The sequence below is a fragment of the Ranitomeya imitator genome, chromosome 3 (assembly GCF_032444005.1).
Source record: "Ranitomeya imitator isolate aRanImi1 chromosome 3, aRanImi1.pri, whole genome shotgun sequence".
NCBI classification, from domain to species: domain Eukaryota; kingdom Metazoa; phylum Chordata; class Amphibia; order Anura; family Dendrobatidae; genus Ranitomeya; species Ranitomeya imitator.
Genome location: NC_091284.1, coordinates 105,230,988 through 105,256,569, shown reverse-complemented (window position 1 = coordinate 105,256,569; position 25,582 = coordinate 105,230,988). Strand labels below are relative to the sequence as shown.

General features: G+C 43.5%; 1 protein-coding gene across 1 annotated transcript in view; it reads right to left on the bottom strand.

The window, feature by feature from the left end:
• The window catches only part of AIPL1 (aryl hydrocarbon receptor interacting protein like 1), a 121,471-nt gene that overhangs the window by 16,944 nt on the left and 78,945 nt on the right, over window positions 1–25,582 (bottom strand). Inside the window, exons 5-7 of the mRNA XM_069761263.1 lie at window positions 19,466–19,654; window positions 10,950–11,126; window positions 214–355 (exon numbers count right to left, since the gene is read on the bottom strand). Of these exons, the coding sequence (XP_069617364.1) occupies window positions 214–355; window positions 10,950–11,126; window positions 19,466–19,654 (508 nt within the window). The remainder of the gene's footprint in view (window positions 1–213; window positions 356–10,949; window positions 11,127–19,465; window positions 19,655–25,582) is intronic.

Sequence of the window (25,582 nt, the reverse complement as noted above, 5' to 3'; positions counted from 1 at the left end):
CTGTAGAAAACGCTACTGTAGATGAAGTACTGAATTTTAACCTATGACATGTATCCATGAGTGGTCAATTTAAAAAGCTTTCCAAAAATTCAAGTCACAATGCAGAATAATGAAATGTAAAATATACAAAACTGTAATTTCGTGCACCTTCACCAATACTAATATCAGCTAATATCATAATTAGAATCCATAAATCCTCGTCAGTCTCATTACCTGGGTGGTGCTGGATTAGGTCACTTGTGTGTTCCAAAACTTCATAATACTCCTCCATGCGAAGCAGACACTGGCAGTAATTCAGAATCAAGGTGTTGATCATCTTCTCCAGCTTCATCCACGGCACCTCCCAGGGCTTTTCCTGAAAGCAGAAATCAGTATTTGAGGGGTGCAGTAATGATTATAAATCATCGCTTGTCAGAGCTGAGTCTGCACAGCTATACATTTGAGCTTCTTGGCATCCAGCGATAACTTCTGAAGTGTTTTATAAGGTTTTTGTGACCTCCCGAGGCCTTTTAAGGTCAAAAGCGATAAATCAATTCCAATGGAACTGCTTAGCAGCCTACTGGCTTCAGTCTATCCTATTAAAGAACAATGGATGCAGCATATAGCAATAAAAAAAAAATGGAACCTTATTTTTTTGCCATACCACAAGTGTTATAAAATTATACGTGTAGTAAAGTTATGGTTCAGTATCAAAAGGTTCATCTCAACATAATAATAATAATATATAATCATTATATATAATTATAATATATTATTATATATATAATTATTATATATAATAATAATAACATGAAATGCCATGACCACCCGTCCAACATACCTTAAATGGGACAGTTTCCATCCAAAACACATAAAAAACTCCATTGTCTACAGCCAAGCCATCAGATACAATCGTATATGTTCCAACCCAATGGATAGGGATGAACACCTTGGTCACCTCAGAAAGACCTTTCTGAATCAAGGCTACCATCCAAGAACAATTGAAAACCAGATTACAAGAGCCACGAGAATATCAAGGAATCACCTGAAACATTACAAAGCTAAAGAAGAAAATAACCGGGTACCTCTAGTAGTTACCTACAATCCAAATCTGGAGGTGCTAAGGGGAGCTGCACGGAAATTACAACCTTTACTACAATGTGAATACTTTTCTGCCCAATGATGACAGAAGTATTCTAGGAGTGATACCTTTATTGGCTAACCAGAAAATAATATGTTTGCAGCTTTCAGAGCACAGTGGCTCCTTCTTCAGGCGAGATTACAAATAGATTACTAAGAAAAAAGCGCAATATTTAAAGAATAGTACAGCAGGACATTTGTTAGGGGGTGGGAAGTGTGATGAGTCCATACATAAGCCAAGGTAATCAAATTAGGCATTTTCTTACAAATGGAGAGGAAATGGGAACAATGTTCTTAGTTATCTAGAGTATGTCAGGTGGAGGTGTGAATTGTATCCATGTAGTGACTCATAAATCCAGGTGTTAAATTGAGTACTAGGACTCAAGACATCCAGGCCTCTCTTAAACCCCTTGACTGAGTTCGCCATCACCACCTCCTCAGGCAATGAATTCCAGATTCTCACTGCCCTAACAGTAATGAATAGTGTTGAGCATTCCGATACTGCAAATATCGGGTATCGGTATTGCTGTATCAGATTTCCGATACTGAGTCGGGATACTTTTAAGATATCGGATACCGGAATCGGAAGTTTCTATAGTGCAATGATGCACTATAATGGAGTGTGGGCGGTGCATGGGCGGAGACTGCGTGTGTGTGCAGGCGGGGTCTGTGTTATGTTTGCTAATGACAGGTGTTATGAAGGCAATCCAGAAACACAGTGTGCTTAGCGATCAGAGTGCACACAGTGATCTGACAAATACCCAAAAATACAAGAACGAGCTCTGAGACGTGGAAACTCTGTAGACTGCACACCTGATCCTATCCTAAACACAACTAAAAGCGGCTGTGGATTGCGCCTAACAACTACCTAGGCAACTCGGCACAGCCTAAGAAACTAGCTAGCCTGAAGATAGAAAAATAGGCCTGACTTGCCCCAGAGAAATTCCATAAAGGAAAAGGCAGCCCCCCACATATAATGACTGTGAGTAAGATGAAAAGACAAAACGTAGGGATGAAATAGATTCAGCAAAGTGGGGCCCGATATTCTAGGACAGAGCGAGGACAGTAAAGCGAACTTTGCAGTCTACAAAATACCCTAAAGCAAAACCACGCAAAGGGGGCAAAAAAAACCCACCGTGCCGAACTAACGGCACGGCGGTACACCCTTTGCGTCTCAGAGCTTCCAGCAAAACAAAAGACAAGCTGGACAGAAAAAAAGCAACAAAAAAGCAAAAAGCACTTAGCTATACAGAGCAGCAGGTCACAGGAACAATCAGGAGAAGCTCAGATCCAACACTGAAACATTGACAAGGAGCAAGGATAGCAGCATCAGGCGGAGTTAAGTAATGAAGCAGTTAACGAGCTCACCAGAACACCTGAGGGAGGAAGCTCAGAAGCTGCAGTACCACTTGTGACCACAGGAGTGAATTCAGCCACAGAATTCACAACAGTACCCCCCCCTTGAGGAGGGGTCACCGAACCCTCACCAGAGCCCCCAGGCCGACCAGGATGAGCCGCATGAAAGGCACGAACAAGATAGGAAGCATGAACATCAGAGGCAAAAACCCAGGAATTATCTTCCTGAGCATAACCCTTCCATTTAACCAGATACTGGAGTTTCCATCTAGAAACACGAGAATCCAAAATCTTCTCCACAATATACTCCAATTCCCCCTCCACCAAAACCGGGGCAGGAGGCTCAACAGATGGAACCATAGGTGCCACGTATCTCCGCAACAACGACCTATGGAATACATTATGTATGGAAAAGGAGTCTGGGAGGGTCAAACGAAAAGACACAGGATTGAGAACCTCAGAAATCCTATACGGACCAATAAAACGAGGTTTAAATTTAGGAGAGGAAACCTTCATAGGAATATGACGAGAAGATAACCAAACCAGATCCCCAACACGAAGTCGGGGACCCACACGGCGTCTGCGATTAGCGAAAAGTTGAGCTTTCTCCTGGGACAAGATCAAATTGTCCACTACCTGAGTCCAGATCTGCTGCAACCTATCCACCACAGAATCCACACCAGGACAGTCCGAAGACTCAACCTGTCCTGAAGAGAAACGAGGATGGAACCCAGAATTGCAAAAAAATGGAGAAACCAAGGTAGCCGAGCTGGCCCGATTATTAAGGGCGAACTCAGCCAACGGCAAAAAGGACACCCAATCATCCTGGTCTGCAGAAACAAAACCTCTCAGATATGTTTCCAAGGTCTGATTTGTTCGTTCGGTCTGGCCATTAGTCTGAGGATGGAAAGCCGAGGAAAAGGATAGGTCAATGCCCATCCTACCACAAAAGGCTCGCCAAAACCTTGAAACAAACTGGGAACCTCTGTCAGAAACAATATTCTCAGGAATGCCATGCAACCGAACCACATGCTGAAAGAACAAAGGTACCAAATCAGAGGAGGAAGGCAATTTAGCCAAGGGCACCAGATGGACCATTTTAGAAAAGCGATCACAGACCACCCAAATGACTGACATCTTTTGAGAAACGGGAAGGTCAGAAATGAAATCCATCGAAATATGTGTCCAAGGCCTCTTTGGGACCGGCAAAGGCAAAAGCAACCCACTGGCACGAGAACAGCAGGGCTTAGCCCTAGCACAAATCCCACAGGACTGCACAAAAGTACGTACATCCCGTGACAGAGATGGCCACCAGAAGGATCTAGCCACTAACTCTCTGGTACCAAAGATTCCAGGATGACCAGCCAACACCGAACAATGAAGTTCAGAGATAAGTTTATTAGTCCACCTATCAGGGACGAACAGTTTCTCTGCTGGACAACGATCAGGTTTATTCGCCTGAAATTTTTGCAGCACCCGCCGCAAATCAGGGGAGATGGCAGACACAATGACTCCTTCCTTGAGGATACCCGCTGGCTCAGATAAACCCGGAGAGTCGGGCACAAAACTCCTAGACAGAGAATCCGCCTTCACATTTTTAGAGCCCGGAAGGTACGAAATCACAAAGTCGAAGCGGGCAAAAAATAACGACCAACGGGCCTGTCTAGGATTCAAGCGCTTGGCAGACTCGAGATAAGTCAAGTTCTTATGATCAGTCAATACCACCACGCGATGCTTAGCTCCTTCAAGCCAATGACGCCACTCCTCGAATGCCCACTTCATGGCCAGCAACTCTCGATTGCCCACATCATAATTACGCTCAGCGGGCGAAAACTTCCTGGAAAAGAAAGCACATGGTTTCATCACTGAGCAATCAGAACCTCTCTGTGACAAAACCGCCCCTGCTCCAATCTCAGAAGCATCAACCTCGACCTGGAACGGAAGAGAAACATCTGGCTGACACAACACAGGGGCAGAACAAAAACGACGCTTCAACTCCTGAAAAGCTTCCACAGCAGCAGAAGACCAATTAACCAAATCAGCACCCTTCTTGGTCAAATCGGTCAATGGTTTGGCAATGCTAGAAAAATTACAGATGAAGCGACGATAAAAATTAGCAAAGCCCAGGAACTTTTGCAGACTTTTCAGAGATGTCGGCTGAATCCAATCCTGGATGGCTTGGACCTTAACTGGATCCATCTCGATAGTAGAAGGGGTAAAGATGAACCCCAAAAATGAAACTTTCTGCACACCGAAGAGACACTTTGATCCCTTCACAAACAAAGAGTTAGCACGCAGGACCTGAAAAACCATTCTGACCTGCTTCACATGAGACTCCCAATCATCTGAGAAGATCAAAATGTCATCCAAGTAAACAATCAGGAATTTATCCAGATACTCACGGAAGATGTCATGCATAAAAGACTGAAACACAGATGGAGCATTGGCAAGTCCGAACGGCATCACTAGATACTCAAAATGACCCTCGGGCGTATTGAATGCAGTTTTCCATTCATCTCCTTGCCTGATTCTCACCACATTATACGCACCACGAAGATCTATCTTAGTGAACCAACTAGCCCCCTTAATCCGAGCAAACAAGTCAGATAACAATGGCAAGGGATACTGAAATTTAACAGTGATCTTATTAAGAAGGCGGTAATCAATACACGGTCTCAGCGAACCATCCTTCTTGGCTACAAAGAAGAACCCTGCTCCCAGTGGTGATGACGATGGGCGAATATGTCCCTTCTCCAGGGATTCCTTCACATAACTGCGCATAGCGGCGTGTTCGGGCACGGATAAATTAAATAATCGACCTTTAGGGAATTTACTACCAGGAATCAAATTGATAGCACAATCACAATCCCTATGCGGAGGTAGAGCATCGGACTTGGGCTCTTCAAATACATCCTGATAATCAGACAAGAACTCTGGGACCTCAGAAGGGGTGGCTGACGAAATCGACAAAAATGGAACATCACCATGTACCCCCTGACAACCCCAGCTGGATACCGACATGGAATTCCAATCCAATACTGGATTATGGGTTTGTAGCCATGGCAACCCCAACACGACCACATCATGCAGATTATGCAACACTAGAAAGCGAATAACTTCCTGATGTGCAGGAGCCATGCACATGGTCAGCTGGGCCCAGTATTGAGGTTTATTCTTGGCCAAAGGTGTAGCATCAATTCCTCTCAATGGAATAGGACACCGCAAAGGCTCCAAGAAAAACCCACAACGTTTAGCATAATCCAAATCCATCAGATTCAGGGCAGCGCCCGAATCCACAAACGCCATGACAGAAAACGACGACTAAGAGCATATCAAGGTAATGGACAGAAGGAATTTGGACTGTACAGTACCAATGACGGCAGACCTAGCGGACCGCTTAGTGCGCTTAGGACAATCAGAAATAGCATGAGTGGAATCACCACAGTAGAAACACAGACCATTCAGACGTCTGTATTCCTGCCGTTCAACTCTAGTCATAGTCCTATCGCACTGCATAGGCTCAGGTTTAACCTCAGGCAGTACCGCCAAATGGTGCACAGATTTACGCTCGCGCAAGCGTCGACCGATCTGAATGGCCAAAGACAAAGACTCATTCAAACCAGCAGGCATAGGAAATCCCACCATGACATCCTTAAGAGCCTCAGAGAGACCCTTTCTGAACAAAGCTGCCAGCGCAGATTCATTCCACTGAGTGAGTACTGACCATTTCCTAAATTTCTGACAATATACTTCTATATCATCCTGACCCTGGCAAATTTTTCTCAGCCTGATCCACTGAATTAGGCTCATCGTACAGCAATCCGAGCGCCAGGAAAAACGCATCGACACTACTCAATGCAGGGTCTCCTGGCGCAAGAGAAAATGCCCAGTCTTGAGGGTCGCCGCGCAAAAAAGAAATAATAATCAAAACCTGTTGAATAGGATTACCAGAAGAATGAGGTTTCAAGGCCAGAAATAGCTTACAATTATTTTTTAAACTTAGAAACTTAGTTCTATCTCCAAAAAACAAATCAGGAATAGGAATTCTTGGTTCTAACATAGATTTCTGATCAATAGTATCTTGAATTTTTTGTACATTTATAACGAGATTATCCATTGAAGAGCACAGACCCTGAATATCCATGTCCACACCTGTGTCCAGAATCACCCAAATGTCTAGGGGAAAAAAAAAGTGAACACAGAGCAGAAAAAAAAAAAATGATGTCAGAACTTTTTCTTTCCCTCTATTGAGAATCATTAGTTTGGGCTCCTTGTACTGTTATGTTTGCTAATGACAGGTGTTATGAAGGCAATCCAGAAACACAGTGTGCTTAGCGATCAGAGCGCACACAGTGATCTGACAAATACCCAAAAATACAAGAACGAGCTCTGAGACGTGGAAACTCTGTAGACTGCACACCTGATCCTATCCTAAACACAACTAAAAGCGGCTGTGGATTGCGCCTAACAACTACCTAGGCAACTCGGCACAGCCTAAGAAACTAGCTAGCCTGAAGATAGAAAAATAGGCCTGACTTGCCCCAGAGAAATTCCCCAAAGGAAAAGGCAGCCCCCCACATATAATGACTGTGAGTAAGATGAAAAGACAAAACGTAGGGATGAAATAGATTCAGCAAAGTGGGGCCCGATATTCTAGGACAGAGCGAGGACAGTAAAGCGAACTTTGCAGTCTACAAAAAACCCTAAAGCAAAACCACGCAAAGGGGGCAAAAAAAACCCACCGTGCCGAACTAACGGCACGGCGGTACACCCTTTGCGTCTCAGAGCTTCCAGCAAAACAAAAGACAAGCTGGACAGAAAAAAAGCAACAAAAAAGCAAAAAGCACTTAGCTATACAGAGCAGCAGGTCACAGGAACAATCAGGAGAAGCTCAGATCCAACACTGAAACATTGACAAGGAGCAAGGATAGCAGCATCAGGCGGAGTTAAGTAATGAAGCAGTTAACGAGCTCACCAGAACACCTGAGGGAGGAAGCTCAGAAGCTGCAGTACCACTTGTGACCACAGGAGTGAATTCAGCCACAGAATTCACAACAGGTCTGTGCGTGACCGTGGGGGGTCTGTGCGGGCCTGCCGGGAGTCTGTACGGGCCTGCCAGGGGTCTGTGCAGCCTGCCGGGGGTCTGTGTGGGCCTGCCGGGGGTCTGTGCGGGCCTGCGGGGGGTTGTGTGTGTGTGCAGGCATCGTCCGATGGGACTACAAGTCCCATCGGGCTATGCCTGCTACAATGACAGTGATTGACACATTAGCCAATGATGGGACAGTAGTAGTCCCATCATCCGGCCAATGTGTTGAATGTAAAAAAATAATAACACAAACATACATACTACATACATACTACATACAACATACTACATACATACAACATACTACATACAACATACTACATACATACTACATACAACATAGATACATACTACATACATACAACATACATACTACGTACATACTACATACAACATAGATACATACTACATACATACAACATACATACTACATACATACATACATACATACATACTACATACATACTGTAGCATAGCGCCTACTACGTGTCTTGGGGGACACTCGCTTGGCACGGGATTAACGTACTCAGGCACAGATTTCTTATAAAACAGTCTCTAGGTTTATTTCACATCAGCATAAACCACATCCTTAGAACTTGGTAACAGCTTGAACACCGTCTGTAGCATAACACAAGGATCTCATCCCTGGATGGCTCCTAGGCATTTCAGCAACTGCTACAAAGCACCGATGCCAGCGCCTAGTCATAAAGTTGGCTGCTAATGTGCCCCGCGGTAGGTGGCCCCTAGCTGTTTCTCTATCCATGTTGCCTCCTCCTCCAACTCCACTTCTTCCAACATCTCCTCATCCAGTCAGTGTAACACCTGTATGACTAATGTCATCAAATCCAGGAGGAAACAGCAGCAGGCGGTTCTGAAGCTTATCTGTGTGGGGGAAAAATCCCACACTGTACAGGAGCTGTGGACAGCTTATGAGTTGGTGCCGCTGAACCTTAAGCTTGCCAGTTGGTGTGCAATAAAGAGTGAAATGAGGACCGCCCCAAGAATGGAAGACCAAGAGTCGCCTCTGCTTCTGAGGATAAGTTTATCCGAGTCACCAGCCGCAGAAAATCGCAGGTTAACAGCAGCTCAGATTAGAGACCAGGTCAATGCCACACAGAGTTCTAGCAGCAGACACATCTCTACAACAACTGTTAAGAGGAGACTTTGTGCAGCAGGCCTTCATGGTAAAATAGCTGCTAGGAAACCACTGCTAAGGACAGGCAACAAGCAGAAGAGACTTGTTTGGGCTAAAGAACTAGCTTAGCTAGCGGCTCTGGGCTTAGTCAGCCTGATGCACATTCCTTGCCTGGCACATGTGCTGAATTTGATGGTGCAGAGCTTCCTGAAAAATTACCCCCAGATGTCAGAGCTGCTGCAGGAAGTGTGAACTGTTGGTGTGTGCTTTTCATGTTCTTGCCCTGCTGCTTGCCTGTCTGTGCAGCATAGTGCCTTCCCACTATCCACCTCATATGCTATGCACCCGCAAGGTGGAACTCCACCTTGTATATGCTATAGAGACTGTGTGAGCAGCACGCACGGGTGAGTCCCTCTACGGAACAATACCACTTCACAACCAATGAGTGGGCCTCCATGCGGGACATGCATGGCGTGTTGGGCTGCTTCGAGTACCCCATGAACATGGCCAGTGCTGATGACGCCATCATCAGTGTTACTATCCCACTTGTATGCTTCCTTGAAAAAAAAACACTTCAGACAATGATGAATGAGTTGGTGACACAGGAGGTAGAGGAGGAGAAACAGGGGCAACTCACACCTTTAGCAGGCCATTCGTGCACACATGTCTTGGAGAATGGTTTCTTGCACCAACAGTGGCCAGGTACACAACTGTCCAGCCAGGGGACACTCTTTGAGGATGAGGAACCGTGTTCACAGTAGGGTGGCACTCAAAGCAGCTCACAGGCATCACTGGAGCATGGTTGATGGGATACAGACAATACACCTCCCACCAAAGACAGGTTGTCATTGCCTACTAGCAGCCTGGCATTAATGAGCCAATATATGATGCTGTGCCTGTGCAATGACCGCCAAGTTGAACCCGTTGAAGCGATTTTTCTCAACTTGGTGAATGCCGAATTTTTTTTTTAAGTTGCTCATACACACTTGTGTTTTTCATGCCGAGCATCATACACCAGTTGAATTTTTTTCCACCTGACTTCAGTCAAATAGGATCAATCACCTGCACGTGTGTTGAATATATTCCTCTGGTGCCGTTCATTTGTTTTCTCCTACTCTGATAATTATTATTGAAGCACACTACTCATACACACACAGATACAGAGCATAAATATTTTTAGGCACACTATTCGTACAGACATGGCTCAGGAGTATACAGTGGCTTTTTGACACAGTACTCCCATAGACACGGGTGCAGAATACATACAGAAGGTTTTTAACACAGTACTCCCACTGAGATGCGTGCAGAGTACACACAGAGCCTTTTTGGCACAGAACTACCACAGGCAGGGGTGCAGAGCACACACAGAGGCTTTTTGGCACAGTACTCCCACTGAGAGACATGCAGAGTTCAGAAACAGAGGCTTAAAGGCACAGTACTCCCACAGGCAGGGGTGCAGAGTACACACAGAGACTTTTTGGCACACATAGTATTTCCATTGAGACACGTGCACAGTACACACATAGAGGCTTTTTGGCACAGTACTTCCACAGACAGAGGTTCAGAATACACAATACGTGGCATGGCTGTGATAGCTCTGGAAGTGCCCACAGCCTAAAAGCTTGTTAATTTGCTGTGTTGCAGCTTTTCATCAAACTTTATTAGATTTCCGACCTTGAACAGTAAACCAGATCTGCGGTAAAAAGTTTGTGTTAGGGGTTCAGTACCAGACACTACATTTCTGGTACGAACCCAGAAATTTACAGTTTGGGTTCACTCATTTCTAGTTATGACCATGTGGGTAGTTTCTTTCGTCTTTAACTTTTAAACCTTTATTGTTTCATTGGGTCCATAAAAGCTGCAAGAGAGACTAATGTAGTATGCTTGTAGAGATATGTTCACCATTATCTTTGCTCTACTTTGGTTGAGAACTATTTTTTTTACAAAACCAATTGAATACATTAACACAACACACTAGCAAAACCCTAAATAGGTGGCATTCCACAATACAAGTATAGGAGTCTCATGACAGAGTATCACAAAAACATGTGTTCTTGTTTTGAAACTGATCAACTCAGTACACTCATCATGGGATATATCAAGCCAAGAGAAAACATAGGAAATGATTAATCTACAAACCTAACAATTCATGACATAGACTATATGTTTCATGTTATAATGCTAAACCACTGCCAATTCCTCAGAAACTGCATGGTGAAAAACTATAAATTATTTTATCTCTGGGTATCTTACTTTAGTCTGTAGATTTTTTAGGCAGATGAGAGCTTCTCTGTACTTGTTGTTTGCATCCTCAAAACGTCCCAACTTGAAGAGCCTGTTTCCTTCTCCGTGTAGAAGGGGAACAACTTTGAGCTTTTCATCATTGTTCAGTGCCCAGGTTTCTCGTTTATACATACTTGGGGATTCTACCTGTCAGTAAAGAAAAAGTAGGGTGATTAGACCCACAAAAAGAAGGGATGTAGCTGTACTGCTGTTAAGTGAGAATCCCTGAAACAGCAGTACTAATGGGTGCTACAATGAAAAAAAGTGAGAAAAATCTGCACCTCAACTAATAAAATAATAAATCCTTATTTTTAGTACATTAAAAATGGATTCCCATATGACAGAAAGAACCTACGCCTTTCTGGCGCTAAGTATGCCCTTTGTCACTACGATTATGGAAGTATTTAGCGCCTGCAGGGCCAATTTTAGACAAAGTAGGGCCCTGGACAAAAGTTTAAAATGGAGTTCCAAATACTAACATATTGCACATCACATATAAGCATTTTGGTTGTATTTACATGCGCTGATGAGCATGATCGACAATATTGAAGTCGTTCGACGCTTGTTTCCAAGCCACTTTACCGGACCAGAGGAACAATGATCACTAATTGCTTAATCTGTCCATATATAATATCAGCAGTTTTCACTGGGCTGCTGAGAGCAATGATTTTTGTTCCAACATAAACAATCCAATCAGATGAATAGGCAGCATTTGGCTTGTTTAGTATAATACACCTGATAGTCCTTCACATAGTATAATCCACCCTATAGTCATCCACATAGCATAATGCACCTCACAGTCCTCGATATAGTATAATGTGCACCACAATCCTCAATATTGTGTAATGCACGCCCCATAGTCATCCATATAGTGTAATGTGCCCCATAGTCCTCAATGTAGTATAATACACTCCCCATAGTCCTCCATTCAGTATACACTCCCCATAGTCCTCCCTATAGCATAATACACTCCCCATAGTCCTCCATATAGTATAATACACTCCCATAGTTCTCATATACTATAATACACTCCCCATAGTACTCCATTTAGTATAATATACTCCACATAGTCCTTCAGATAGTATAATACACTACTCATAGTCACTCCCCATAGTCCTCTATATAGTATAATACAATCCCCATAATCCTCTATATAGCATAATACATGCACCATAGTCCACCATATTATTATTATTATTTATTGTTATAGCACCATTTATTCCATGGTGCTTTACATGGGTGGAGGAGTATACATAATAAAAACAAGTACAATAATCTTTAACAATACAAGTCATAACTGGTACAGGAGGAGTGAGGACCCTGCCCGCGAAGGCTCACAATCTACAAGGGATGGGTAAGAATACAGTAGGTGAGGATAGAGCTGGTCATGCAGCGGTTTGGTCGATCGGTGGTTACTACAGGTTGTAGGCTTGTCGGAAGAGGTGGGTCTTCAGGTTCTTTTTGAAGATTTCGATGGTAGGCGAGAGTCTGATGTGTTGTGGTAGAGAGTTCCAGAGTAGGGGTGATACGCGAGTGAAATCTTGTATACGATTGTGGGAAGAGGAGATAAGAGGGGAGTAGAGAAAGAGATCTTGTGAGGATCGGAGGTTGCGTGTAGGTAAGTACCGGGAGACGAGGTCACAGATGTATGGAGGAGACAGGTTGTGGATGGCTTTGTACGTCATGGTTAGGGTTTTGGACTGGAGTCTCTGGGCAATGGGGAGCCAGTGAAGGGATTGACAGAGGGGAGAGGCCAGGGAATAGCGGGGGGACAGGTGGATTAGTAGGGCAGCAGAGTTTAGAATAGATTGGAGGGGTGCGAGAGTGTTAGAGGGGAGGCCACAGAGCAGGAGGTTGCAGTAGTCAAGGCGAGAGATGATGAGGGCATGGACTAGGGTTTTTGCAGATTCTTGGTTGAGGAATGAAGGGATTCGTGAAATATTTTCGAGTTGAAGTCGGCAGGAAGTGGAAAGGGCTTGGATATGTGGTTTGAAGGAGAGATCAGCATCAAGGATTACCCCGAGGCAGAAAGCTTGTGGGACTGGGGAGAGTGGGCAGCCATTTACTGTAATGGATAGGTTTGTTGGGGGGTCGCGTGAGATGGGGGAAAGATGATGAATTCTGTTTTGTCCATGTTAAGTTTGAGAAATCTAGCGGAGAAAAAGGATGAAATAGTGGACATACATTGAGGGATTCTGGTTAGTAGGGAGGTGATATCTGGTCCAGAGATGTAGATCTGTGTGTCATCATCATAGAGGTGATACTGAAAGCCATGAAATTCTATGAGCTGTCCCAGGCCAAAGGTGTAAATGGAGAAGAGCAGGGGCCCAAGGACTGAACCTTGTGGGACTCTGATAGATAGGGGGCGAGGTGAGGATGTGGTGTGTGAGTGGGAGACACTGAATGTCTGGTCTGTTAGGTATGATGAGATCCAGGATAGGGCCAAGTCTGTGATGCCAAGGGATGAGAGGGTCTGTAATAATAGGGAATGTCCACTGTGTCAAAGGCAGCCGACAGGTCGAGGAGGAGGAGGACAGAGTAGTGTTGCTTGCTCTTGGTGGTTAAGAGGTCATTGGTGACCTTAGTTAGGGCAGTTTCAGTGGAATGGTGTGACTGGAAGCCAGATTGTAAGCGGTCAAAGAGGGAGCAAGAAGAGAGATGGGAGGACAGTTCAAGGTAAACGTGTTGTTCCAGTAGTTTGAAGGCATAAGGGAGAAGTGATATAGGGCGATAGCTAGATACAGAGGATGGGTCAAGAGAGGGTTTTTTGAGGATAGGTGTGATGGAGGCATGTTTAAAGCTTGAGGGGAAAACACCAGTTGTTAGTGATAGGTTGAAGAGATGGGTTAGAGTTGGGATGAAGACTGTGGTGAGGTTTGGGATGAGGTGGGATGAGAGCGGGTCAAGTGCACAGGTGGTGAGATGCGATCTTGAGAGTAGAGTGGAGAGTTGATCTTCTCTAATGGTGGAGAAGTTGGTTTTGGAGGTGGAGGGCTGGGAAGTCGGGAAGAAGGGCTCTGGGGTTGTTGACCAAAACTGTCTCTGATGCTATCAATCTTCTGCTTGAAAAATGAGGCAAAGTCTTCAGCGGAGATAAGTGGGGAGGGAGGAGGTGCTGGGGGACGGAGGAGAGAATTGAAGGTGTTGAATAACTGTTTAGGGTTGTGAGACAGGGAGGATATGAGAGATAAGAGTAGGTTTGTTTAGCTGTGGCGAGTGTGGTCTTGAAAGTAGTGAGGGACTGTTTGAATGCGATGAAGTGCTCGTTGGAGTGGGATCTTTTCCATCTGTGCTCAGCAGCCCTGGAAGCTTGCCTCAGTTTTTTGGTCAGGCTGGTGTGCCAGGGCTGTCTGTTGATTTTGCGAGCTTTGGTATGTGTAAGTGGGACAGCAGATTCCAAAGCTACAGCTATTGTGGTGTTATATAGAGCGGCAGCGTCATCCGCATTGTGTTAGGAGCTTATATCTGGGAGAGGGAGGAGGGATTCAGAGAATGAATGTAGGTCAAGATGTTTAAGATTTCTGCGAGGGTGTGAATGTTTGTGGGGTGGGGATTGTAGACATGGAGTGGAGAGAGATGAGAATGTGAGAAGGTTGTGGTCAGAGAGTGGAAGAGGTGAGTTAGAGAGGTTAGATAAGGAGCAGAGGCAGGTGAAGATGAGGTCCAGTGTGTGACGATCTTTGTGAGTGGCTGCAGAAGACCATTGATTGAGGCCGAAGGAGAAAGTGAGAGATAGAAGTTTAGTGGCAGCTGAGAGGGAAGTGTCAATGGGGATGTTGAAGTCGCCCATGATGATAGTGGGGATGTCCGCAGAAAGGAAATGAAGTAGCCAGGTGGTGACGTGGTCAAAGAAGGTGGTGGCTGGCCCTATGGGGCGGTAAATGACAGCCAGTCACATATAGTATAATGCATTCCCCGTAGTCCTCAATACAGTATAATGCAGGTCCCATATAGTACATATAGTATAATGCAATGCCCATAGTCCGATAAAGAATAATTCAACCCCCAAATAGCATAATGCAGCCCCCTTCAGAGTATAATGCAGCCACCGCATAGAGTATAATGCAGCCCCCTCATAGAGTATAATATAGCCCCTCATAGAGTATAATATAGCCCTTCAAAGTATAATGCAGCCCCCATATAATATAATGTAGCCTCCTCATAGAGTATATTGCAGCCTCCCATAGAATATAATGCAGCCTCTCATAGAATATAATGCAGCCCCTCATATAGTATAATTCAGCCCCCATAGAATATAATGTAGCCTAGTCAGAGTATAATGCAGCCCCCTCATATAATATAATGCAGCCCCCATCAAAGAATATAATGTAGCCCCCTGATAGTGTAATGCAGTCCCCCATAGAATATAATGTAGCCCCCGTATAGAGTATAATGCAGCCCCCATGGAATATAATGCAACCCCTTCATATAGTATAGTGCAAACTCTTCATAGAAAATACTGTAGCCCCCATATACTGTAGTATAATGCAGCCCGCCATGAAATATAATGTAGCCCCCTCGTATAGTATAATGCAGCCCCCCATATAATTTAATGTAGCCCCCTGATATAGTATAATGCAGCCCCCCATAGAATATAACGTAGCCCCCTCATAGAGAATAATGCAGCTCCCTCATATAACATAATGTAGCCCCCTCATCCTCATAGAGTAAAATGCAGCCTCCATAGAATATAATATAGCTCCCTCATAGAGTATATTGCAGCCTCCCATAGAATATAATGCAGCCTCTCATAGAATATAATGCAGCCCCTCATATAGTATAATTTAGCCCCCATAGAATATAATGTAGCCTAGTCAGAGTATAATGCAGCCCCCCTCATATAATATAATGCAGCCCCCATCAAAGAATATAATGTAGCCCCCTGATAGTGTAATGCAGTCCCCCATAGAATATAATGTAGCCCCTGTATAGAGTATAATGCAGCCCCCATGGAATATAATGCAACCCCTTCATATAGTATAGTGCAAACTCTTCATAGAAAATACTGTAGCCCCCATATACTGTAGTATAATGCAGCCCGCTATGAAATATAATGTAGCCCCCTCGTATAGTATAATGCAGCCCCCCATAGAATATAACGTAGCCCCCTCATAGAGAATAATGCAGCTCCCTCATATAACATAATGTAGCCCCCTCATCCTCATAGAGTAAAATGCAGCCTCCATAGAATATAATGTAGCTCCCTTATAGAGTATAATGCAGCCCCCATAGAATATAATCAGCCCTCCCATAGAATATAATTTAGTCCCCTCCACAGAATATAATACAGCCCCCTCATAGAATATAACGTAGCCCACCCATAGAATATTATGCAGACCTCCAATCCTACAGTATTATGGCCACCAGTGCTCACTCACTAATATATATATAAATAATAGACAACACAAAACTCACCTCTCATCCTAGTTCAGCTGCTGATTGCGGCTCTGCTCCGGTCTCAACACTTGAACTGCCCGGCACAAAGCAGGTGCGCGATGAAGTGACATCATCGCACAGCCGCTGTGTCAGACGCCGAGGGGAATGATGGGGGAGTGAGCATCATTTGATGCTCTTTACTCCATTATTGCTTTCAACTGTATCAGTAATACAGTTGAACGCGGTGTGCAGGGGGCTGCGCCGGATGGGCCCCCCAGATTCACAGGCCCCATAGCGACTTCGTGGTGTGTGCTATTAGTGGTACACCAATGGCTGGGGGCCCCTGGGAAAGCGGGGGCCGTAGGCAGCTGCCTAGTATATGATGAGGAATCCAGCTCAACGAGGTAGTGAAAAACAACCCCTTCTTTATTCACTTCAAATCATATTCAGTGGAGGATAAAACATCAGCAACAAGATGGATTAAAATGCGATATCAATGCCTAGTCTGTCTGCCCCTAACACCGGCCTTGAGCTCCTGAAACACATCAGCTTGTTCTATCGAATGGGAAGACTTTTTTTAATGTATCCAAAATAAAAATGTATTATTTTGAAAGTGCAAGTGCCAATTTTTTTCACTTTCCTTCATGATTGTTGATCTTCACCAGCGGCATTCAGCGATCATGGTAAAATGCTGTTCCGAGCATCAATACTATTGAACTGTGGTAAGCTCCCAATTTTTTCCTTTTGCATCAATGGGTGCTACTTGCACTTGCTAAATGCCTCTGTGAAGTGTTGATTAGAAGATACCAAATCTATTTCCTGCCTGTCCTAACACTTTATAGCTAGAAATAGATAAAAAAAAAGGCAAATTACAATTGATTTCCAAAATTGACATACTTGTATATCTATTGGCTCCTGCTTGTCTTTCATGCAGATAACTATTTAGAGAATTGATGGCTCATTCAGCATCATAATAACAATTTTTATTCTAACTACTGCATCTGGCACTTGCTGGAGGATTTTCTGATAGTTGAAAATGTCTAAACTCGCTACTGAAATGTAAAATAATTAGCATTGGAGCAGCTTTAAAGTTTTTTGTGACGCACAGTTTACTTGATGTGCAACGGTTGTTTTGCCTTGAGAATTTCAGTTTTGAGGCATGTCTGTGTTACATTTCCCAGGTTTCCTTGACTTTGCACTCACTCACTACCTGATGTCTCTCACTGGTTACCACACATGTACTGTCAGAAACAATGCTTGAGACAGCCAATGTAAGCTATGTCAGATAAGATTGTGTGAATGAAAATGTAATCTTAAAAAGAAGGCAGGTCAAATAATTATCTACGGAATCAAATGATCACGAAAGTTGGGCATATACATTAGATGACTGTTGGCCGAATTATGCTTCAGCCCATGCTTCAGCCAACATTTCAGCTGGCTCTCCCATACACAGAAGTCCTCCTATTCTCCATGAGAAAGATGGCGGCAGACACATTGGCCAGCAGCTTATCTCTGGCAGAAAATGCAATCAGCAGTCTGAAATCAGACATGTACGACTGAAATCTCTCTCTCGGCCAGTGTGCCATACATACTAGACAGTCGGCTGAACTTGATAATATCGGCAGGTTCAGTTTACAGTCTAATGTTTTTTAAGTAGATTCCAAAGTTAAGCCCTTGAGGCCAGACTCCTTTGGCAGCAGTGTGTCTCCAAGAAGAGAGCAAGAGCAAAAGGATCATCTGCAGAAACAGGCTGGATCCTTCTCTCCTCGATGATCATGTGTCGGAGAGCATCAGGTGGTCCCCATAAATATTAGACTGTCAACCAGTATTGGTGAGCTCGGTATACAACAATTTAATATGTATGGGTAACTGATGTCACGATGGTGTTGGGACTAAGGGCACTAATCAGGTCCCTAGAACTATGGGCGTCCTAGTCAATCCCTGTCCCCCGGATTATTCCTAAAGGTGGAGATGCCAGTTTCACATGCCTTGCTATGCTTCTATATCAACCCTGATCTGGCCCCTCCCCCACCCAAGGTAGTGGGAAGCTGAAGTCCATCGAGACACACTAACCAGACAAACAAGGGAAGATGGACAGAGACAAATGAAAATGCCAATCATACAAAATACACCCACCAAACAACAGAGTGGGACACAGGGGAGTTAAAGGAAGGAGAAACCAAATTGCAGATGATAAGGACAGACAAAATTCCAATCAACAATCTTCTAAATAAATGTCCAAACGCCTACTCCAACCATGAATGACATCTCCAACTCCAAACCAGACAGTAAGAACACTGGCAATCCCTAGTGCATATATATCAGTGGGGAGTGGCAAACACTGAACAGCTCAGACAATCCAAGTAAGAAAGCTCCAGGAGCTTCAATTGAACAGATAAACCCTTGCACTGCCAGCAAATAAATACCTGCACTGCTTAATATGATGGTGAAGTACATCTAACCAGTGCAGGAGGTTGTGAAAACAGACACCATGGGCTTATGGCCCCTCTCTGGTGAGGTTTCCCCATGACACATGAACTCTCAGTATAACTGATTTCAAGTGAGTGCTGCTTTCCTTTCTTCTTTATAATTAGTGGAGGTATTGGGATTCTGATCCCCATTGATCACCATGAATCCAAAAGATTGCTATTATTGTTAAAGGAAAATTGTCAGTAGAATCAACCCTTCTAAGTCGTCCATATGGGAATGTAGGTCATACCAAGCTGAATAAAATTTTACCCTGATATCTGTGATCCAATACAGTATTTTATTCCCAACAGATCCATGTTATTTTTGTATCTAAATCTGAGTCATGTAATGACTGACATTCTGCTCACGTAATCTACATGTCTCACACTTCTAATGTCCCCTTCCATTTAAAATAAGCTCTGGAGACAGATTTTCATGCAGATCAGTATACGACCCATAGATCTTAACAGCTCATTTACATACAAGAAAAATGTGAACTTCACTGGAATAAGACATCAGATTGCATATATCAAGGTATCATTTTATTCAACTTTGTATTACTTAGTTAAGGCTTTTTGGATATTAAAAAGGGCATTTTTGCCCAGAAACAGTGCTACAATTGCAATTAAAGCTTTAGTTACCTTCAATAGCTCAAGAACAAATATTAGAGGTTGTGGTTCTTTCTGCAGTTCATCCAGATCTTCGTATCCCAGAGTATGGTAAGCAAACATATTTGCCAAACCACATGTATGTATATGCCAATCTGTTGGGTCCTTTCCTTCTGCGATGCGCCGTAAGCTCTTTGCGACAAGTGGGTACATACCGGTGTGCTGCCAGAGAGATATACAGATGGAATTTACTCATATTGAAAAAAAAAAAGGTCATTTATTGTTTATGGCAATTCAATTCAGGCAAGTACTATATACACCGAAATTCAGCATCCTGATGAAGGGGAGTGCACTGATCTGTACCCATAGGCCAGTCTCTCATACCCTAATATCATTAGTCATGCACTGAAAAGGGAGATAAAATAAATACACTATCAATCAGATACATTTCTCATTTCAATCCTAGTGACAAGTTGTAAAATATTATTAGGTCCATTCCTTTCTTAATAAACATACTTGAAAATTATTTCTGTTTACCTCTATCATACGCACTATCAATTTCCTTATTCCAGGAGCTATTAGACATTCCAATAATTGCAAAAAACACATTGATTTAGCTGTAACAAACATGATGTTTAGTTCTTTTTTTTGTATATACTGCTTTTATTTTATTAACAAGGCTGCTATTAATGATGTTCCTTCCATTTATAAAATCTTGCATCCGTTACATATTTCATACAATTTCTTGCTCTCTGAGCAGTACATTAAATTAAGCAAATGCAGATATCTACATCATTAAATGTCAGTGTGTCTCTGAAGGGAGAGAGATCGTGAGCGCTCAGAGTTAGATGATGCAATTAAACCTCCCATCAAAGCCACATGCTGATCATTTTGCTGATACTCTACAGAACATAGAGGTAATGATTAGAAGGTGCTGACCACAGAGAAACTTCAGTCTCTGATAAATAACAAAAGAGAAATGATCTTAAATCCTATGTACATAAAGGACAATTATTATAATTAGACAATTGCAAATAAATTCAGAAAAATAAAACCTCACAAACCGGTAATGAACACCCTGTTACAGTCGGAGAGTTAGGCACTGTCCCGAAAGGGGTACACAGTTATTTCTAAATTACAAAATTGTGCCAAAAACTTTAAAGCAAGTTTTTACCAAAAAAACAACTTCAACATGAAAGTTTTTTGATTGTTTTTAAATTAGCTTCAACTATCATAGGTAACAGATTTACAGAGCAATAAAAACAGAATTAGTTCATGCTGTGGATGATTGGTTCACTCGGCTGCACACGTAGATAGACACGGGTACACTGTCTCTTTAAATCTTCCATCAGTTTATTAGACATGTGGCATTAACCAACGTGAAGTGAAAATAAATACGGCCCTTCGAGCCAAAACAGGAAGGCAAAACAAAATAGTATACAGTTTTTGCATCTGCGGGGATCCACCCGCTCAGGATAATAACCACTCATTGGTTCAGTTTTTCCTCCTCAGGGCACATAACGCTGGAGTTCCTCTCTCCAGCCCCACTGACCACTGAGTGCCTCTGGAGGCCGAATATTTAAACCCCAGACCACACCCTGGGGTGGAGATAAGGTGGAACACCTCCCACCAGCTCTACGGTTGTCCACAAAAACCCAGTCCTTAAAATGGCCAAGTAACCCCTCTCAACACAAAGTATGCTGGAAGAAACTTCTGGGTTTAAATCACTAAAGATAATAGCCTCAGTGAAATGTATCTCCCATCTAGCACTTTGTCAGTGACTTTGCCACAATACCTACACTATGTTTTTTTGTAATTTTAGGACAAAAGAAATTCAAAATAAAGGTTGCTATTTCGGATTTTCAATTGTCCAACACTGTAATTGTAATTACCTTCTAGATATATGCTATTCTAATCCATGAACAATTCAATTAAAATTTGAAATATGTTGATATGTAACGTCCCATGCTGTAAATCCATCTGAAGGGGTTAAAATATTTTACAGGCAGGAGCTAATGCAGATCAACGGAAGGTATGTATATTGTTGGTTTATTATTATTAATTTGTTACAGAACGAGGGTCTTCAGGTGGATTGAGCGAGCAATAAAATATTAAAACAACCTGTGTGTTTATTTCATTAAAATACTTTTTAATAATGTGCGTGTGTGTATTTTTTTAACCCTTTCATACAATTGGATTAATAATGGATAGGTGTCAGAATTGACGCCTCTCCATTATTAATCTGGCTTAATGTCACCTTACAATAGCAAGGTGGCATTAACCCTTCATTACCCCATATCCCACCGCTACACGGGAATGGGAAGAGAGTGGCCAAGTGCCAGAATAGAAGCATCTTACAGATGTGCCTTTTCTGGGGTGGCTGGGGGCAGATGTTTTTAGCCAGGGGGGGGGGCAATAACCGTGGACCCTCTCCAGGCTATTAATATCTGCCCTCAGTCACTGGCTTTACTACTCTGGCGGAGAAAATTGCGCGGGAGCCCACGCCAGTTTTTTCCGCGATTTAATCCTTAAATTTAATAGCTAAGAGCGCCGAAATTTTGTAATAAGCAAAAAAAAGGGGGATAAGAAATGGTTTACTGTATGTAAACCATGTCTCATATCATGTCGGGTTTAGGCAGGAGAAATAAAAAGCCGGCAATTGAATTACCGGCTTTTCTGATATATCGCGCTGAAGCAAATATAAAAAAATAAAATTTACCATTGACTTTGCATTGGGTTTCGTGTTTCGGCCGATCCCCGACCCCGACTTTTCAATAAGATCGGCCGATTTCACTCAACCCGACTTTTGAGAAAGTCGGGTTTCGTGAAACCCGACTCGATCTCAAAAAATGAAAAGTCGCTCAACCCTAGGAAGGAGCGCCATTTGACTTTTTCAATGAAAAATTGGCTCCAATCTTTAGCGGACACCATGTCGCGTTTGGAGAGCCCCTGTGTACCTAAACATTGGAGTTTCCCCACAAGTGACCCCATTTTGGAAACTAGACCCCCCAAGGAGCTTATCTAGATGCATAGTGAGCACTTTCAACCCCCAGGTGCTTCACAAATTGATCCATAAAAATGAAAAAGTACTTTTTTTCACAAAAAATTTATTTTAGCCTCAATTTTTACATTTTCACATGGGCAACAGATAAAATGGATCCTAAAATGTCTTGGGCAATTTCTCCTGAGTACACTGATACCTCATATGTGGTCACAAACCACTTTTTGTTCACACGGCAAGACTCGGAAGGGAAGGAGCGCCATTTGACTTTTGAATGAAAAATTAGCTCCAATCGTTAGCGGACACCATGTCGCATTTGGAGAGCCCCTGTGTGCCTAAACATTGGATCTCCCCCATATGTGACCCCATTTTCGAAACTAGATCCCCCAAGGAGCTTATCTAGATGCATAGTGAACACTTTGAACCTCCAGGTGCTTCACAAATTGATCCGAAAAAATGAAAAAGTACTTTTTTTTCCAAAAGATTTTATTTAGCCTCAATTTGTTCATTTCCACATGGGCAACAGGATAAAATGGATCCTAACATTTATTGTGCAATTTCTCCTGAGTACACTGATACCTCACATGTGGGGGTAAACCACTGTTTGGGCATGCGGCAGGGCTTGGAAGGGAAGGAGTGCCATTTGACTTTTTGAATGAAAAATTAGCTCCAATCGTTAGCTGACACCATGTCGCGTTTGGAGAGCCCCTGTGTGCCTAAACATTGGAGCTCCCCCACATGTGACCCCATTTTGGAAACTAGACCTCCCATGGAACTAATCTAGATGTGCGGTGACCACTTTAAACCCCCAAGTGCTTCATAGAAGTTTATAACGCAGAGCGGTGAAAATAAAAAATCATTTTTCTTTCCTCCAAACTTATTTTTTAGCCTGCAATTTTTTTTTCACAAGAGTGACAGGAGAAATTGGACCCCAAAAATTGTTGTCAAGTTTGTCCTGAGTACGCTGATGCCCCATATGTGGGGGGAACCACTGTTTGGGCACACGTCGGGGCTAAGAAGGGAAGTAGTGACTTTTGAAATGCAGACTTTGATGGAATGGTCTGCAGGCGTCACGTTGTGTTTGCAGAGCCCCTGATGTGCCTAAACAGTAGAAACCCTCCACAAGTGACCCCATTTTGGAAACTAGACCCCCCAATGAACTTATATAGATATGTGGTGAGCACTTTGAACCCCCAAGTGCTTCACAGAAGTTTACAACGCAGAGCCGTGAAAATAAAAAATCATTTTTCTTTCCTCAAAAATGATGTTTTAGCAAGCAATTTTTTATTTTCACAAGGGTAACAGGAAAAATTTGACCCCAATATTTGTTGCCCAGTTTGTCGTGAATACACTGATACCCCATATGAGGGGGTAAACCACTGTTTGGGCACACGTCGGGGCTCGGAAGGGAAGTAGTGACGTTTGAAATGCAGACTTTGATGGAATGGTCTGCGGGCGTCACATTGCATTTTCAGAGCCCCTGATGTGCCTAAACAGTAGAAACCCCACACAAGTGACCCGATTTTGGAAACTAGACCCCCCAAGGAACTTATCTAGATGTGTGGTGAGTAGGGTTGAGCGAAACGGGTCGAGATTTTTCAAAAGTCGCCGACTTTTGGCAAGGTCGGGTTTCATGAAACCCGACCCGACCCCAGTGTGGGGTCGGCCATGAAGTCGGCAATCTTTTGAATCTGGAATCGGAATTCCGATACCGATTCCCGATATGATTAAGATATCGGGAATTGGTATCGGAATTCAGATTAAAGTGTAAAATAAAGAATTAAAATAAAAAATAGCGCAATACTAACCCTCTGATGCGCCCTGGTACTAACCGGCAGTCTTCCTTCCTTAGAATCAGCCTTTCAGGACCTGGCGGTGACGTCGCGGTGACGTCGCGGCTTGTGATTGGCCGCGCGGCCGCCCATGTGACCGCTCGCGCGACCAATCAGAAGCCGTGACGTCGCCGAAGGTCCTTCAAGCGCTGATTCTTAGGAAGGAAGGCTGTCGGAAGGAAGCAGGGTGCTTCCGAGGGTGAGTATATTCCTATTAGGTATGGGCATGCGCCCACCATTTTGGAAGATGGCGGCGCCCATGGAGAAGACGGACGGACAGCGGGAGGCTCAGTAAGTATGAGGGGGGAGATCAGAGCATGGGGGGATCGGAGGACGGGAGGTGGCATCAGAGCATGGGGGAGCGGGCAGGAGGACGGGGGAGCAGACAGGACGTCGGAGGGGAGCGGAGCACCGGACGGAGGACTGTGGAGGAGATCGGTGGCGGTGGGGGGGCACATCAGGGTTTCCAGCCATGGCCGATGATATTGCAGCATCGGCCATGGCTGTATTGTAATATTTCACCAGTTTGTATAGGTGAAATATTACAAATTGCTCTGATTGGCAGTTTCACTTTCAACAGCCAATCAGAGCGATCGTAGCCACGGGGGGGTGAAGCCATTCCCCCCTGGACTGAAGTAACATTCCCCCTGTCCCTGCAGATTGGGTGAAATTGGAGTTAACCCTTTCACACGATCCCCCCATGATGCCACATAGGCGTCACAGGTCGGATTGGCACCGACTTTCATGACGCCTAAGTGGCATCACAGGTCGGGAAGGGGTTAAAGGCAAAAGGGTGAGTGCCGTCGATTATTCTAATGCTGGAATTGAACATTCTGTACAATTAATAATCAATGGATTATTCTAATACTGGAATTGATTACTGCATCTCTTTTGTAACACTGAGCCCCTTTGCTGTGTTTACACCATTGAAGCATTTCATAGCTGAGCCATCAAACTAGTGCTGACCTCTTTATTTTTTTGGATTGTACAGAAGATAGGTATTGTAATTGTCATGATTTTACAGCTCACAGTTATTGCTGATGTTATCTTCACATCAGTATTCTAAGCTCTAAAATAGTGTTCCCCAACTCCAGTCCTCAAGAACCACCAACAGGTCATGTTTTCTGGATTTTCAAAATATTGAACTGATGATGGAAATCGCCTATGCAAAACATGATCTGTTGGTGGCTCTTGAGTGGTGTTGGTGAACACTGGTCTAGACATATATCAATAATCTTTCTGGTTCATTAACGTTTTCCAACAAGCTCATAAAAATGTGTCTGCGATGTATGGATAAGTTGAAAAAAAAAATCAAGT